The sequence below is a fragment of the Protobothrops mucrosquamatus genome, unplaced genomic scaffold (assembly GCF_001527695.2).
Source record: "Protobothrops mucrosquamatus isolate PMUCROS unplaced genomic scaffold, P.Mucros_1.0 scaffold_25, whole genome shotgun sequence".
Classification (NCBI taxonomy): domain Eukaryota; kingdom Metazoa; phylum Chordata; class Lepidosauria; order Squamata; family Viperidae; genus Protobothrops; species Protobothrops mucrosquamatus.
This window is the reverse complement of record NW_015386101.1, coordinates 451,532-469,384: the sequence shown is the minus strand read 5'-3', so window position 1 is coordinate 469,384 and position 17,853 is coordinate 451,532. Positions and strand designations below refer to the sequence as shown.

At 42.3% G+C, this 17,853-nt stretch overlaps 2 protein-coding genes across 2 annotated transcripts in view; one reads left to right on the top strand and one right to left on the bottom strand.

Moving 5' to 3' along the window:
* The window catches only part of VSIG1 (V-set and immunoglobulin domain containing 1), a 13,076-nt gene extending 8,338 nt beyond the window's left edge, over positions 1 to 4,738 (bottom strand). Inside the window, exons 1-3 of the mRNA XM_015832424.2 lie at positions 4,634 to 4,738; positions 3,105 to 3,306; positions 1,196 to 1,363 (exon numbers count right to left, since the gene is read on the bottom strand). Coding sequence (XP_015687910.2) covers positions 1,196 to 1,363; positions 3,105 to 3,306; positions 4,634 to 4,738 — 475 coding nt within the window. The remainder of the gene's footprint in view (positions 1 to 1,195; positions 1,364 to 3,104; positions 3,307 to 4,633) is intronic.
* A 6,275-nt stretch (positions 4,739 to 11,013) lies between these two features.
* The window catches only part of GAB3 (GRB2 associated binding protein 3), a 125,696-nt gene continuing 118,856 nt past the window's right edge, over positions 11,014 to 17,853 (top strand). The window contains exon 1 of the mRNA XM_029287381.1: positions 11,014 to 11,022. Coding sequence (XP_029143214.1) covers positions 11,014 to 11,022 — 9 coding nt within the window. The remainder of the gene's footprint in view (positions 11,023 to 17,853) is intronic.

Genomic DNA, 17,853 nt, shown 5'->3' with positions numbered 1-17,853 from the left:
TAATAATAATAATAATAATAATAATAATAATAATAATAATAATAATAATAATAATAATAATAAAGTTGGAAGGGACCTTGGAGGTCATCTAGTCCAACCCCCTGCTCAGGCAGGAAACCCTATACCATTTCGGACAAATGGCTGTCCAGTTTCTTCTTAAAAACTTCCAGTGTTGGTGCATTCACCGCTTCTGGAGGCAAGTTGTTCCACTGGTTAATTGTTCTAACTGTCAGGAAGTTTCTCCTTAGTTCCAGGTTGCTTCTCTCCTTGATTAGTTTCCACCCGTTGCTTCTTGTCCTGCCTTCAGGCGCTTTGGAGAAGAGCTTGACTCCCTCTTCTTTGGGGCAGCCCCTGAGATATTGGAACGCTGCTGTCATGTTCCCCCCTCGTCCTTCTCTTCGTTAAACTAGACATACCCAGTTCCAGCAACCGTTCCTCATATGTTTTAACCTCCAGTCCCCTAATATACATTTATTCATAATAATTTTGGAAGGTGGGAAGTCTCAAGCTTCTTAAGGTGGGCTGAGTCAAGGAACAGACCCTGCAGAGATTTCAGGAATTCTACTTTATTGTAGAGTATATTAATGTAAGTTTGAAAGCTTGTATTACCCCTGTTTCCCCCCTCCAAATAAGACCTAAGCGGAAAATAAACCCTAACGTGATTTTTCAGGGTGCTTGTAATATAAGCCCCTATTCACAAAATAAGCCCCAGTTAAGATCGTCAGCCAGATGGACGCATTTAGTACCGTATTTCTCCGAAAATAAGACTTAACTGGAAAATAAGCCTTAATGCGTCTTTTGGAGCAAAAGTTAATATAAGACCTGGTCTTATTTATGGGGAAACACAGTAACTTCCTCTTCTCTATGACAGCCCCTCAAATACTGGAAAATTGCTGTCATAACACCCCTTACTTCTCTTCGTTAGACTAGACATATCTAGTTCCTGCAACTGTTCATTGTATGTTTTAGCCTCCAGTCCCCTAATCATCAAGTTCTAGAGTGTCAAATCTTTTTGTATCGTAGTGACCAGAACTGGACACAGAATTCCAAGTGTGGCCTCAACAATGCCACAAAAGCGATGAGGCCACCTTTGGAATATTGTGTCCAATTCTGGTCACCAAGATGCAAAAAAAAAAGATGCTGAATTGTTGCATCTCAGCCTTTCCATAGGAACTGGAAGGAGAAAGCTACTCACTGTATGTCTCAGTGACAGGCTGCGCTTTATCTCCAGTTAGTCGGTACCATTTGTAGGCTGGCTTTGGCAGACCGGCTTCCGAAACGCAGGCTAAAGTGATCAAGTGGCCAATTTCAACATCAGAATGATGGCTTGAGCCAAAACTGCAGAGGGGCTGCGAAGGAGGAACTGGAATACAAAACAGCAGGCAAAGCAGTGAAATTGAAATTATCTTTCTCTCTTTTTTTCATTGTGTTGTATTCTAGGGCCGGGGTCCCCAACCTGTGAGCCATGGCCCACTGCCAGTCCGTGGCCTATTTGAAACTGGGCCGCGTGAGTGGCTGGCTGGTGCGCGCGTTGTGCATACGCACAGCCCCACTCGTGAGCATCACCTCACTCATGCAAGGATTGCGGGTGCTTGTGGCCCAATTCGTGCAAGCATCGCAGGCGCTCAGGGCCTCACGTGACCATCATGAGTGCTCTCAGTCCCACTTGCACAAGCTACGGATGTCCATGCGTGCACATGCACCTGCCCCTCCCTTTCCCACTCTCCCCTCCAGGAAAGGTTGGGGAACACTGTTCTAGAGCAGGGGTTCCAACCCCTGGGCCGTGGACTGGTACCAGGCTGTGTCCTATTAGGAACCGAGCTGCACAGCTGAAGATGAGCGAAACCACGCATGCGTGGGATCTAGATTGCACGCTCCTCCTCCCTGTCTCCAGTCCATGGAAAAATAATCTTCCACGAAACTGGTCCCTGGTGCCAAAAAGTTTGGAGACTGCTGCTCTAGGAGACTCTTTTTCCAGTCTGGTGCCTTTATGATGCATTGGGCACCTGCTTCTCAAATTGCGAGACGGCTCTTCTTATACTTTAGTAATTCTCCAGAAATGAGGTTTTAAATATATCAGCAGTGGTTAGAGACTAGCAACTTTCAAACTTGGCAACTTTTAAGATATGTGGGTTTTAACACCCAGAATTGCCAACTGTGAAAGGAGGTAACACTTACTCAAGAAAAAGACATAATTCTACAAGATCAAAAAAGTCTTAATAATTCTGGAATGCTTAGAAGAAAAATGGAAATAGCCTTCCTTGGATGGCAGGAGAGCCGAGAGGAATCCTGAGCAGGAAGCATACATTGACTACAGTCACATCTTGGACCAAGCTGTTCTTTGTTAAACCATGATTTAATGTATAAATCACAACCAGCTGCATTTATATAACATGAACCATAATTTGGTTGGGTCACACAACACAGTAAGCCACAAGTTTGGCCAATTGCATAGATGCGAACACTGTACTATTTGTCTGCACTCAAGATTTGATTTTACAAAATGACTCACCTATGACATTACATCATGGTTTGTTTAATAAACCTCAGTGAAACAAGTTCACACAATACACTTTGTCAAATCTGATAGACACATATATGGCTCAATGCAAGATATGAACTCTGTTGATAGTTTAACCAGAAGCTCAAATATACATCTATAGACTGGGTCACATACCATCTTAAGCCATAGCTTGTTGGCTAACCAGGCTTACACACTATATTAAGCCATAAACAGTGGTTGATCAACCATAGTGAGTGAACACTTAGGACTTAGATTTGTACACTGCTTCATGGTGCTTTACAGCGGCTTACGGAGTCAGCACATTGCCCCCAACAATCTGGGTCCTCATTTTACCAACCTCGGAAGGATGAGTCAACCTTGAGCCGGTCAGGATCAAACTCCAGGCTGTGGGCAGAGTTTGCCTGCAATACTGCATTCTAACCACTGTGCTACCATGGCTCTTATATTCAATATGCTAAGCCAGAACAGAATGCAAAACATTTTGGCTTAGCTTGAGGTGGAACCCAATCACTGAACCTTTAATTCAACGTAGCAGGTGACGAGGACAGAAACACACTAAAGAAGAAAAAGAAATAGGTACCTAGCACGCTGACCGACACTGATTTTTCACCTTCACTTGCGGTACCATCCTTGAAATTGTACACTGAACACCTATACACCCCTGTGTCTGAGGGCTGCATGTTGAAGATGGAAAGGCTTGCATTTCCCGTGCTGTTTGCTACTTGACTTTTGCCCTTAAACTGTCCAAGGTAATAAGATTTGCCAGACTGCCAAATATAAATCTGTGAAACAGAATTTAACATTCATCAGATTGGTGGTGTAAGAAAAAAAAATGAGGTTATTTGTTTTCCTCCCGATTTTGATCCTGCCTGAAAAAAAAAAAAAAGGTCAGTTCACAAAACTGCCAGGTCAGGTCACAAAACAGTAAAATACATATATTAGAATTCCACCTGAGTCCTATGGGAGAAGGGCGGTATACAAATTAAATTAACATAACATAACATAACATAACATAACTGTACATTGGTGCTGCGTACGTCACTGATCAACGAGTTAACTAGATTTCATTTAATGCAGAAATATCCTTAGGTTTCCTGAGATGCTTCAGCAAGATTAAGGTCCAAAACCGTAGTTCCAGGTTAATTATGAAGTATTTACAGGAAAAAAAAGCAGATAAAAGCATTTAGAATGGCCTTCACCATCCCCAACTTAATTATTAAAAATCTGCGGAGGAGATCTCTGGCACCTAATGCATGCAAGGAGATCTAAAAAATATTGCTGAACTAGAAAGATTCTGTAAGGAAGCATAAGAAAAAAAAATCCTGGCTATGGGAATTATAGCTGTCATTTCTGCCAAAGAGGATGGACTTAACTAAGAGGAGGAGGAGGAGGAGGAGGAGGAGAAGAAGAAGAGGAGGAGGAGGAGGAGGGGCTCCTTGGTGCTCTCTGAACTTTCTTGTTTTCTTGCAGACGTTTCATTACCCAAACAAGGTAACATCATCAGTGCTAGAAAGGAGTGGGGTTTGTGGAGTGAAAAAGGGGGAGGAGGAAGAGGAGATGGGACAAGAAGTAGGGGGACTGGGGGGTCTTTGGTGCTCTCTGAGCTTGAAGACATTTCATTAACCAACTAGGGAACATCATTATTTTTAGAAGAGAATGTGAAGAACTGAATTCCAGAAACTCACCTGAGGTTTTAACAAAAATGTACAGATAGACCTTGACTTATGACCAGTTCCAAAATTCCAATGAGCACCTGTGGTCATCAAAATGTGTTGAACACGCAGCAACAAGCAGCGGTTTACAGCATCCCTGGTTCATATCATTGCATTTTATGATAGTTTTGCTTATAACCGGCATTTACTTCTTGTTTTCAGCAAAACCAACCCACAGTGAACGCTGGGCTTAAGAACTGCAATGTTTGCGTAACGGCCACTGGAAAAAAGGTCATAAAATCGGGTTGGTCACAGGGGTGAGCCACTTTAGAACCATTACGGCTCATGACCCTGATGACCAAGCTCAATTACAGTCGTAAGTCAAGGACTACCTGTATAAAGAGCACATTAGAAATCCCAAACAATTGTATTATTCTTACAGATTTCATGTTCTTACCTTGTGAATCTCGCTACATCTTCCCCGTGTATCTGTGATAGACACAGTCTTTCCACAGTGACTGGTGGACTTTTCACCCCTATAAAGGCATGTTGATGGCTGCATTTGAGTAGAAATGTGCTAGTCTATGAGTTGGTGACTTGGATTTTTAAAAAAAACACACAGCACTCTTTTCTTTTTAATGTGAGCAATATGGAGTTTCATTTTAGGGTTGCCCCATCTCCTTTTGGGCCCTAAAGTCACCATTCAGAGTTCATGATCAGGGCTCCAGGATTGCAGCTCTCAGTCTCGGGACTGCTGTTTATTTTAACTTCCTCTCCTGGGATTTTAATTCTGCCCATCTTGTAGAGGCAGTTGTCAATACTAGAGTTCTACGTTAAGGCGCCAGGCTGGAAAGTGGGAAACCGTGAGTTCAAGTCCCATCTTAGCCATGAAAGCCAACTGGGTGACATTTCGCCAGTCCCTCTCTCAACCCAACAGGGCTGTTGGAGAACATAAGAGGAGAAAGACCCATTGAAAATGTATGCTGGATATGTTTGCCACCTTGAATTATTTGTAAAAATAATAAAGGTGGGATAAAAATAAATGAATGAATGAATTTTTACTAGTATGCAGCAAAAATAGGCACTAATAAAAAAAAATGCCACCCTTACTCAACTATCAGCAAAGCCAACGATTAGGAAGTAAGGTGTTGGAATTCATCGTTGGAATGTATTTCTATGCAACAACTATAGTACTGTAGTATTCAGCCAGTAGATGGTAGCATATACAAGTCTGGATCTATGGTATATATACTCTCTGCTCTTTTGTTCTAAGTAGAGTTTCCTGTTTCAGTTAGATAGTTGAGCAGTAAAGCACATGGTGACTGTACTCTTTGTTTGCTCTGTGTGGTGCTTTATATAAATAGAATTTCTAACATAGAGAATAGCCAGAGAAGATCTGATGTGTTGTCCTCATAACTAAAGAACAGGGGACAAATATTTCTCTGTTTATGTAGTCCAGCTATTCCTACCTGGAGAGCTGCCAGCTATAATAGAATACAACTTTCACAATTCTCAGCCAGTATGGTCCATGACTAAAAAATCATGGAAATGTATGTCATATCTGTTCAACAAATCCCAAAGGACACACAATTGAAAAAGATTGATTTAGGATTAAGGATTAAGTTGGGCAATCAAATAATATATATATAATAGATTCTGCCCTGGTGAAGGGATATTAATTGATGAAGAATATTTGATAGTACCTCCCAACTTTAAAGTTTTTAGCATTCAAAGCATAAAAGCAAACAAGAGAGCCTTTAGAAGCCAAGACTGCTTACTTCTCTGCTGGCTTAAAATGGATCAGTTTAAAGAATCAAGTAAAGGCAATAGGATTACTTTGGTCTCATTACTTCTCTGCTGAAGTACACCTCTAGTCTCTCCTTGTAAATAAAAACACTTATTTGACTTTAAACTCAGTGGAGACCCTCCTACTGAATTACAATAACTTTAGATTGTACCAAAGAAGAGAATATTTGTAACTCAGAGCTGAGCTGTGGGGTCCTTGGTGTTCTCTGAGCTTGGTGGTTTTCTTGCAAATGTTTCATTACCAAACTAGATAAAAATCATCAGTGCACTGAGGATGTTATCTAGTTTGGTCATGAAACATTACCAAAGTTTAGATTGTGTTCCTCATAGCATTCTGAATTCAAAACAATCTTAACCAGGCAATAAGTAACAGTTCAAGTTTGAAATAAAAGCTTAATGTCTTACTCCAGGAGTTTGCAGATCATTGCCATAAAAATTCCATTGAATCATATCAGGAGTCGTTGCTGTATTATACATGCAAGGAAGGGTGATGTTGGCACCAACTGTTGTATTCGTGGCATTCTTTGGCATGATCACAATCACACCCTTCACAAGACCTGTGGAAAATCAATCCATTAGGACAAAAATCAACCAAGTGTCTAGTTGTATTCAGGAACTGAAATGTCACCCCTTTCCAACCTCTGTCTCAGAAAGCAATCTCTGGCTCCTTGGCCAGTTGAAGCGCCTCAACCAAATGCAGGTATTTTGGATTATATGCCAACCTGATGGAATAATTATAGCCATTATCTTCCTAGCCATGTATTTAAAAAGAAAATCCGGGGACCACGTTCATAGAAGAGATGGAAAAAAACAGATGAGGGCATCAAGGGATTCAGCGAGTGGAAACTAACCAAAGAGAGAAGCAACCTAGAACTAAGGAGAAACTTTCTGACTGTTAGAACAATTAACCAGTGGAATAATCTGCCTTCAGAAGCGGTGAATGCGCCAACACTGGAAGTTTTTAAGAAGAAACTGGACAGCCATTTGTCCAAAATGGTATAGGGTTTCCTGCCTGAGCAGGAGGTTGGACTAGATGAAGTCAATAGGAATTAAGTTCAATTCCCATTCAATTCAAAAAAGGCTTTACTTTTATGAATTAATGTCAGATAGGAATGCTGCTCTAGAAAATACAGGTAACCCTCAACTTACGACCACAGTTGAGTCTAAAATTTCTGTTGTTAAGGGAGACATTTGTTAAGCATTCAGTGAATTTTGCCCCTTTCTTGCCACAGTTGTTAAGTGAATCACTGCAGTTGATAAGTTAGTAACTCGGTTGTTCAGTGAATCTGGCTTCCCCATTGACTTGGCTTGTCAGAAGGTCGCAAAAGGGGATATATGACCCCGGGACGCTGCGACCATCATAAATATGAACCAGTTGCCAAGCATCTGAATTTGGATCACATAATCAGTGGGGGTGCTGCAGCGGTCCTACGTTGAAAAATGTTAATGCCACTTTTCTCAGTGCCATCGTAATTTTGAGCGGTCACTAAATGAACTGTCGTACGTCGGGGACTACCTGTATGCAGATGTCGTCTGAGTCTTGCCTTGTGAGATGCAAAAACAAACTTAACCACTGTTATGCAGGGCCCTGCCAGTAAGTACACTTGAGCAGTGGGAGGATTTAGATAACGAAAGTCAACTGAATAATCTCACGATCAAGGCCAAATGAAACAGCAGATGGAAACTCTGTGGTCAGATATTGGAAAGCCCTGTTCTTTTTTCTGAAAAGCAGTAACACAAAACTCAGTGGAGTCCCTAGAAGTTAAGTGCAACTCTAGAGGAATCTTTGCGTCTTCTAGAATGGCCCAACTGAGATCAAAGAGGAGGAAAAGGGATAGCAAGGGAAGCCCTCTGCAAAATCCCAAATTTGTCAGTTATCCTTTCTGCTAATGTTAGGGGAGAGGGTGGAAGGAAAATGAGCAGTTACTAACTCTCTCCTTGTGCCACTGTGGTCAGTATTTGAAGCACTGACTTAATACTCAAGTAGCTAAGTGACTGGTAGGTTGGGTTCCCCCAGTAGATGAGCCTTAACAGAACCCTTTGGTTTATGGGTTTTATACTATATTATACTATACTACACTACACTACACTACACTACACTACACTACACTACTGTACTGTACTGTACTGTACTGTACTGTACTGTACTGTACTATACTATACTATACTATACTATACTATACTATACTATACTATACTATATTATATTATATTATATTATATTATATTATATTATTATACTACACTACACTACACTATACTATACTATATTATATTATATTATTATTTATTATTTTATTTTTATTTTTAGGATTTATATGCCGCCCTTCTCCCCATGGGACTCAGGGCGGCATTATACTACATTACACTACACTACACTACACTACACTACACTACACTACACTACACTACACTACACTACACTACACTACTATACTATACTATACTATACTATATTATTATACTACACTACACTACACTACACTATACTATAGTATACTATGGAAAATCCTTAGCTGACCAGTTGGGGTTAAACCAAACCATGGCTTCTTGCAGTGTGTACCTGGAAGGGTAGAGTTTGTTTGCATGGTACAACAAACCAAATTTTCTCAACCGTAACAACTTGAAGATGTGTGGACTTCAACTCCCAGAATGTACACTGTCTGGCTGGGGAATTCTGGGAGTTGAAGTCCACACAGCCTAAAGCTGTTGAAGTTAGGAGACCCTGCAGCAGCATTCAATGATAGAATCATAGCATTTATGTTTAGTCGTAAAGATATATTTACGAACTCTCGTATTAAAGTTGCATTAGCATCTAGAGGCAGGACAAGAAGCAATGGATGGAAACTCATCAAGGAGAGAAGCAACCTAGAACTAAGGAGAAATTTCCTGACAGTTAGAACAATTGACCAGTGGAACAACCTGCCTCCAGAAGTGGTGAATGCTCCAACACTGGAAGTTTTTAAGAAGAGACTGGACAGCCATTTGTCTGAAATGGTGTTGGGGTTCCTGCCTGAGCAGGGAGTTGGACTAGATGACTTCCAAGGTCCCTTCCAACTTATTATTATTATTATTATTATTATTATTATTATTATTATTATTATTATTATTATTATTATTATTATTATTATTATTATTATTATTATTATTATTATGGATCATCGCACAGTCAGCCAGATGTTCAGATTGGATTTGGCATTTTGTCTACCTATCGAATCCTTACCAAGGACCTGAGATAGGCAGATGTGGATGTTTGATGGCATTACAGATATCGTCGCAGGATGGAAGCGGTTCCTAGTAAGGCCGCCTTTTGCAATTGACTAATGGCGAATTTGTCAGTGCCAATGATGGTGTTCAACTGGTGCTCCAGTGGTTTTGGGATTGCACCCAAGGCTTTATTATTATTGGTACTGCCCTTGCTTGCCTTTGCCACAGTTTTTCTATTTCTATTTGTAGGTCTTTGTATTTTGTTATCTTCTCCAGTTCTTTCTCTTCCATTCTGCTGTCTCCAGACACTGTCATGTCCACTATCCAGACTGATGATGATGATGATGATGATGATGATGATGTAATAGAGTCTGAGGTGCTCTGGAATCAGAATCAGCCTTGGAAGTCTTCAGGATTTTCAAGAAGTGATTAGACAGACATTTGCCTGGAATGGTATAAGGGTCTCCCACTTGTGCAGAGGGTTGGACTAAAAGACCTCTGAGGTTCCTTCCAGCTCGGTTATTCTGGGTCAGACCATACATCTCGGCCCAACATCAAAACCAACATTATCCAAGTTTCATGCTTCTTTTTTTTTCAAATTAATAACAGCGATAAACATGCATATAAATTAAAATACAGAGAGGACGGTGTGATCATAATAGATGGATGCAATGGCTGGTCCAAGCCGAGTGAGAACTTGGGTTTTCCTCTTGACATTGCTGCTTTTCATTTCAAACCACAAATTTACAAGCTCATTTTTACACGTAATAGTGAAAAATGTGGTTTTAAAAAAAATGTTTGCCACCCCACACACGTCTGCAGTGTTCATTTATGACTCTTCAGGACCTGAGAATATTTTTTTTTTTTTTGTACATAACACAATTAGAGAAACTGTGGTCAAAAACATCTGAAGAGATCTGATGGGGAAAGCTGAGATCAAGAATTCACTATCAAATAATCAGTCTTAGCATACAGCCAAGTAGCAAGAACTCTCGCCAATTTGCAGGATGATGTAGATTAAAAGGAGAGATATTAAAGAATCGTTAAGAAACCAAAGATTAATAGCAAAAATTATTGGCCTACTCTAAAAAAAAATCAGTGGATAATTTATACCTATCAACTCAGCAAGCCAGGAAGAAATAGGTTTCAAGGAACTGGGCCATCTGCAGATCAGACCTGATCCCAAATTAGAGCAAGATGGATCCTGTGGCCGTTAGGATGTAGTTTACATGGTTTAAGTGAATGGAGAGGGTAGAAAGAGGGATCCCGTCTCTTTGTATTTGGTTCAGAAGCCATCTCTTGGTGAGTCTTCTCTATCTGTTAAAGCTTCATTTGCAAAACATACTGAGCCTGCTTTTCATTGTCTCTCTTTTTGGGTGTGGCTTGACATGTTGTGTGAATCCAGCCTGCCTCTATAGCACTTTTTGGAGAGCATGTTGGCTCACGAGTTTAGGATACTGGGCTGATGATCGGCAGGCTTCTTTCCTCCTTCCCTCTCTCCCTCCCTCTTCTTTCTTTCTTTCCTTTCCCCTTCCTCTTTCTTTCTTTCTTTTTTCCCTCCTTCCCTCCCTCTTCTTTCTTTCTTTCCTTCCCCCTTCCTCTTTTGAGACCCTGTTGCTGTTGCGGAATGGGGTGAGCTCCCGTCATACACCTCCAGCTCCTGCCAACCCAGCAGTTTGAAAGTGGGTGATTGCAAATAGATAGATAGATAGATACCACTTCGGTGGGCAGCTTAAGAGGGACATGAAAGGAGCCCCCAAATGGGCACCCCCCTGATGCCACGGTTCAATCCTTTCAACCTGGAAGGGCTTTGGTGCTCCCGACATGACTAAGGTAATAGTGGCACTTTTCAGGCTATCAATGGCAAGAAACAGTGGAATGGAGCAGAAGATCCAGTGAGTGTCTAAAATACCGTTATGCCGGCCACAATGGTATGTTGCACACCTGACACACCCAAAAAATTATGGAACTTTGATTGCACCATTTGTGGCTACCATCTAAAGTTTTTTGACCACACCCTGCAGACATCTATGGAGTGTAGCAAGAGTTGGAGGTTTAATTTCCTTTCTTTCTTTCATTCTGCCTGTTTTTGGAGTCTCCAAATGTTAGCTTCATCTTGATCCTTCCTTCCTTCCTTCCTTCCTTCCTTCCTTCCTTCCTTCCTTCCTTCTTTCTTTCTTTCTTTCTTTCCTCCTTCCCTCCCTCCCTCTTCTTTCTTTCTTTCTTTCCTTCCCCCTTCCTCTTTCTTTCTTTCTTTCTTTCTTTCTTTCCTTCCTTCCTTCCTTCCTTCTCCAAAATCTCAGGGGTTCTATCTGCTAGAATGATGGAAACAATAGGAACCAAGATCCATCTGTTTCCTACCCCTTCTTATATTTTTTTAATTCACCCTTTCTTTCTGTCCAGGTTAGAAGCTTGCTCACTAAACTTTGCTCTGGCTAAATGCCTGCTTTCAAGACCATTCATATATACAGCAACACCCTTTTCTTTCCAACAGGGTGGATACATCTGAAAAGATCAACCTGGGATCTCTAAATGAATTCTCTGGACTAGATCCAGGCTCAGCTCCATGCAGAGCACATAAGAGGAGTCAAGTTTGGAAATCTGCACTTTTTACACCACAGGCAAGGGGTAATTGAGGTAATTTTCTTTCTGTAGAGGATGGAATTGAAAGAATAACCAAAGCTGATAAGCCACTCTTGATCACAACCTCTGTCTTGGAGACCAGGGATCCAGAAACATCCTCACTTGCATTTCTTCCAAGATGATGTGCCAGAATGAGGGGCTGTATCTTCTCCAAGGGTGGCCCTCAGAACCTCCATCTGCCCCAATTCAGTTTCAGCCCATTGTCCACACAATTTGACCTCACGTGGGAAAATTTCTAACCTTCTTCTTAGTTCAATCAATCAGAACAGAGCTGGAAGGCACCTTGGAGATCTAGCCCCCTGATCAAGTTTAATAAAGAAAAAAACGAGGGGGGACATGATAGCAGTCTTCCAGTATCTCAGGGGCTGCCACAAAGAAGAGGGAGTCAAGCTATTTTCCAAAGCGCCTGAAGGCAGGACAAGAAGCAACGGATGGAAACTGATCAAGGAGAGAAGCAACCTAGAACTAAGGAGAAACTTCCTGACAGTGAGAACAATTAACCAGTGGAATAACCTGCCTCCAGAAGCGGTGAATGCTCCAACACTGGAAGTTTTTAAGAAGAGACTGGACAGCCATTTGTCCGAAATGGTGTAGGGTTTCCTGCCTGAGCAGGGGGTTGGACTAGATGACCTCCAAGGTCCCTTCCATCATCATCATCATCATCATCATCATCATCATCATCATCATCATCATCATCATCATCATCATCATCATTATTATTATTATTATTATTATTATTATTATTATTATTATTATTATTATTATTATTATGTGGCTATCTAGTCTCTTCTGAAAGCCTTCAGTGTTGGGGCACCCACAACCTCTGAAGGGAAGCCATTCCATTGGTTGATTGTTCTCACCATTAAGAAATTTCTCCTTAGATCTAGGTTGCTTCTCTCCTTGATTAGTTTCCATCCATTGCTTCTTTTCCTGCCTTCTGGTGCTTTGGAGAATAGCTTGACTCCCTCTTCTTTGTGGAAACCCCCTGAGATTCTGGAAGACTGCTATCATGTCACCCCTCGATCTTCCTTTCTCTAGACTAGCCATACTCAGTTCCTGCAACCAAAAGTTGAATTTATATATATTTTTTCCTTCCCAGATCACTTCCCTACCTAGTAAGCAGTTGGGCTGACACATTAAGAGCCCATTTCTTAAAACATGCATAAACCATTTTTTAAAAAAACCATGTGAAACATGCAATAAACATTATTACTCAATAAACCCCAACATTCAGAACAAAATCAGAGTGGCATGAACGTCTAAGATTCTGGAAGACAAGCATCTTTTTAGGATCATTCAAAGCCCAGAAGAGAAGGCGCCTAGCCTAGAAAGGTACCGTCCCCACCAGAATCCTGCTAGCCAAGCGGAATTCCAACAGCTTCCAGAAATAAAGGAATAAAACTATAGACACATTGGAGAACTGGGAAGGTTCCAAACTAGAATCACCGAAGGAGGTAACCTTTGAACGTCCATCCTCAACTTTTCTGCATCCCCGAATATCACATTCATGTTCAGAGTTGAATGTTTTAAAACACATTCATTTTCCATCATTTTTCCCTCGTTTTGAATTCGGCTGCCAAATCGTATAAGCCTTACCTAGAAGTGCTGTCAGAGTGGCCAAGATCCTCAGCATGGTCACTAGCATTTTCACGCGCAGGATAAGAAACAGAAGATGCTTCCCTGGGAAAGAGCGAATTCAAAATGGAGCTTGTGGGATACGGGCTTTGACTTCTACTTATCAGCCAAGCCAGTCAACAAAGAGTTGACTCCTTCGTCCATTATCAGATATCCCTAACAGTTCTCTGGCTACCTGTACAATTAGTTCAGCCAAAACCATTTTCTGAGGTGTGGACTATTGAAATATTTGTTAATCATAAACCAAGGGTACAAGGAGGCGTCTACTGGCTGGATGGTGGCACCCTTAAAAATACAATAGTTTGGTAGTGACTGTTCTGAACCTTCTTTTCAGTTGCAGTTATGCGCATGGCACATTTTTAAAATATATTTTATTTCCATTATACCCTTGTTTTTCCTGTGCATAATCTATTTGGTTTAGCTCTCAAATCAAATGTTACACTGCCTTATGTAGGTCTGAGATGAACAATCTTTGGAGAAGGGTTTTGGAAGAGATGAATATAGTGAGCAGAGGAATAAAAGGGAATAATTACATCACACCTCTGAGAAGGGGCCTTCTTTCCTTCTTTCTTTCCTTCCTTCCTTCTTTCCTTCCTTCCTTCCTTCCTTCCTTCCTTCCTTCTTTCCTTCTTTCTTTCTTTCTTTCCTTCCTTCCTTTCTTCCTTTCTTCTTTTCTTTTCTTCCTTCCTTCTTTCCTTCTTTCCTTCCTTCCTTCCTTCCTTTCTTTCTTCTTTTCTTCTTTTCTTCCTTCTTTCCTTCTTTCCTTCTTTCCTTCGTTCTTTTCTTTTTTCCTTCCTTCCTTCCTTCCTTCCTTCTTTCCTTCCTTTCTTCCTTCTTTCCTTCCTTCTTTCTTTCTTTCCTTCCTTCCTTCCTTCCTTCCTTCCTTCCTTCCTTCCTTCCTTCCTTCCTTCCTTCCTTCCTTCCTTCCTTCCTTCCTTCTAAATAACAGAACAATAGAGCTGGGAAGGACCTTGGAGGTCTTCCAGTCCAACTCCTTGTTCAGGCAACAAACCCTACACGATTCCAGGCAAACAGCTGCCCAATCTTTTCTTTAAAACTTCTAGTGATGGAGCACCCACAACGTCTGGAGGCAAATCCTTCCACTGATTAATTGTTCTCACTGTCAGGAAATTTCTCCTTAGTTCTATGTTGCATCCCTCCTTGATAGGCTTCCATCCATTGTTCCTTGTCCTGTCCTCATTCCTAGCAACTGTTAGGAATGAAGCGAGCTTCATATGGGAGAATCCTTAGGAAAGGAATTGAAAAGGAAAACTGCTTGTGATGTCACCACGATCTCCTTCAAAAAACTAGGATGCAACCATTGTGTGCCATTTTGCTCGCCATGTTTAAAGGGCCAGATTGTAGAACGTTAGAAAATATGAAGGGCAAACTTCTTATAGAATAAATTTCCTCTGTTGCTGAGTGAAAATCTCACTCCTGTCTTTTCTCTCCAGAACTCTGGATTTTGGAATTGGCTTCCTGAAAGCCCCTGAGGAATGATGGGCATGTTAACCCAGGGCTTTTCAACCAGTGGTACGGGTACCACCTGTGGTACATTGGCACCTGGCAGGTGGTACGTGACCATCCTAGAAAAGTGGTAGCAGGGGAGGTGAATGATCTGAACCGGTGGCAGCACCGCACAAGCCTGAGCGAGAGACGGCTGGAGCTGCAGGGCTGTCAGGGCTCAGCGGAAGTGCCAGGATCAGTGCCAGGATCCATCTGGAGCTCGGCGCTGATCCTGGTGCTTCTGCTGAGCCCTGAAGAATCACCAATCAGCTGGAAAGCAGCACTGATCCTGGGGCTTCTGCTGAGCCCAGAAGAAGCGCCAGTCAGCTGGAATGTTGCAGCATCTCCAGGGTCTTGTGATTGACATTCAGATGTGTGGCAACTGATTCATATTTATGACAGTCACAGTGTCCCAGGGTCATGTGAAGTGACCAAAACCTGTTGCAACCACCCAGCAGACGGGGGGAATAAAAACCAAACACCCCCCACCCCACCCCCGCTGCCAATCCTCAACAGAAATGCTCACAACAATGAAAACCTCGGACAGGAGGAAGAGCGCAGCCAGGCGGGCAGGCTGGGTGTCTTGCTGGGCTGTGGCTTGGGGGGCACTTTTTTCAGTGCCATTGTAACTTCGAACAGTCACTAAGCGAACTGTTGTAAGTCGAGGACTACCTGTACTTTATCACTTTTTTCCTTTTTTCCTTTTTTTTGGGTCATCAAGTTTTTGACACCTTGCTAGGCAACTGGTGGTACTCGGATGTTGCCATATCCTAAAAGTGGTACAATGGGTGAAAAGGTTGAAAAGCCCTGTGTTAACCGACCCAATCACTTAAGGTCCAAAGGAGAACCAGAGGCTTCTCCTGATTTCTTCATCCATTTGTGATAGACCTTCTCAGGAAAAGTGGGCAGGTACCTCATCTGCTGTGTTCAAGAGAGAGCTGGGCATGGCAACTCTTATCTTACGATAGAGTGGAAAGTCTCACAGTTTGGTGCCAGGCACTACTTGTTAACAATTGATGTGTATCAGTGTTGTGCAAACCAAACAGCCCAGTTCTAAATCGCCAATGTTTAAAGAATAGCACAAATGAAAATGGAGTCCTTCTTCTCCTATGCTCCTCTGGACAAGCTCAGCCTTCAGGGAAAGTAGAAACTTCTAAGCATTGGAAAACATTATTTGGTTTAGAAACAGGTCCACTACAAGGGGAGTAGCTTCCCTCCCCTCCCCTCATTTTCAGCTGGAGCACCATGTTCACCGAAGTTAGCAACCCTTTTCATTTCTGAAAAGAACCAAGGAAGCAAAGTCAGTGCTTGATGTCCAAATTCAGTTCCAGCACTGATTGCCTTCCTCCTAATCTCCCCATTCATCCCCTCCCCTTCGCTAGAAAAATAACCCAGTTTTGCCCAGTATCTACACCAGGATTCTAGGTCCCTGTAATTGTATGTGGGAATGACCTGGGGAGGGATGACAAAGGGAACAGTCAGGTAAGAGAGAACATAGTCCAGTGGTTCTCAACTTGTGGTCTGTGGACTACTCCCCCCCCGGCAATGTCATTCCAGGGGGTCCGCAAAGAAGAAATGTTATGATTTAAATCTTGAGCTAAGTCTTGGTGGTCTGTGGCCGGGTTCTGTGGCCACAAAAGGTATTTAAAGGGGGTCCGTGGTGAAGAAAAGGTTGGCATAGCCCACAGCAGTATAGTGGAGGGAAAAAGGCACTGAGAAGGGCTTCTCAGCTTCTCAGTGTGTAGAAGAGATGGCAGGAGGTCTACACAATCAGACTTGCAATATTCTGCTGTTGTTGTTAGTTGCGAAGTCGTGTCCCACCCATCGCGACCCCATGGACAACGTTCCTCCAGGCCTTCCTGTCCTCTGCCATCTTCTGAAGTCCATTGAAGCTCACGCCTCCTGCTTCAGGGACTCCATCCAGCCACCTCATTCTCTGTAGTCCCCTTCTTCTATCGCCCTCAATCTTTCCCGGCATTAGGCTCTTCTCCAGTGAGTCCTTCTTTCTCATTAGGTGGCCAAAGTATTTGAGTTTCAACTTCAGGATCTGGCCTTCTAAAGAGCAGTCAGGGTTGATCTCCTCTAGGACTGACCGGTTGGATCGCCTTGCAGTCCAGGGGACTCACAGGAGTCTTCTCCAGCACCAGAGTTCTGCTAATGTAGTTTTACAATAAAGTAGAATTAGCTTATCTGGCTATATTTCCTGTCTGGTTCACCTGGTAAGGCTGACAGTGGCATAAGCCGGATGTGCAGTCCATCTGGTCTCCACACCCATCCTAGAGAGGCCCTGACCTCGTCCCCAAATCCCGTCCCTTCTGAAAATTCCTTCCTGACTCCCATCCTTTTCTCCGAATTGCTGGGAAAGAAGGCCAAAAATCTGCCCGGCTTTGTATCTCCAGCTCAAAGGGGTTTCCGTTTTCTCCTACCTGGATTTTAGTAAGATTTCTTCCCAATTGCAATTGTGATTTTGAGATGAATCTATTCCGTTGTCATTCTGAGCAGCCTCCATGTCTAACTGGGGTTTTTTTTTAGAGGAGATTATTCCACTGACAAAATCATCCAATGAATCTATCTAAGTGATGAGTTTCATATCGATCTCCCTGGGTCTGGTCCAATACCTTAGACCAGCACTTCTTAACCTTGACAACTTTAAGATTTATGGACTCCAACTAAGATGATCCAAGACCTGGAGACTAAAACATACGAAGAAAGGTTGCAGGACGGGTTTGGCTAGTCTAAAGAGAAGAAGAAACAGGGGTGACACGATAGCAGTATTCCAGGATTTGAGGGGCTGCCACAAAGAAGAGGGGGTCAAATTATTCTCCAAAGCACCAGAGGGCAGGACAAGAAACAATGTTTAGAAACTGACCAAAGAGAGAA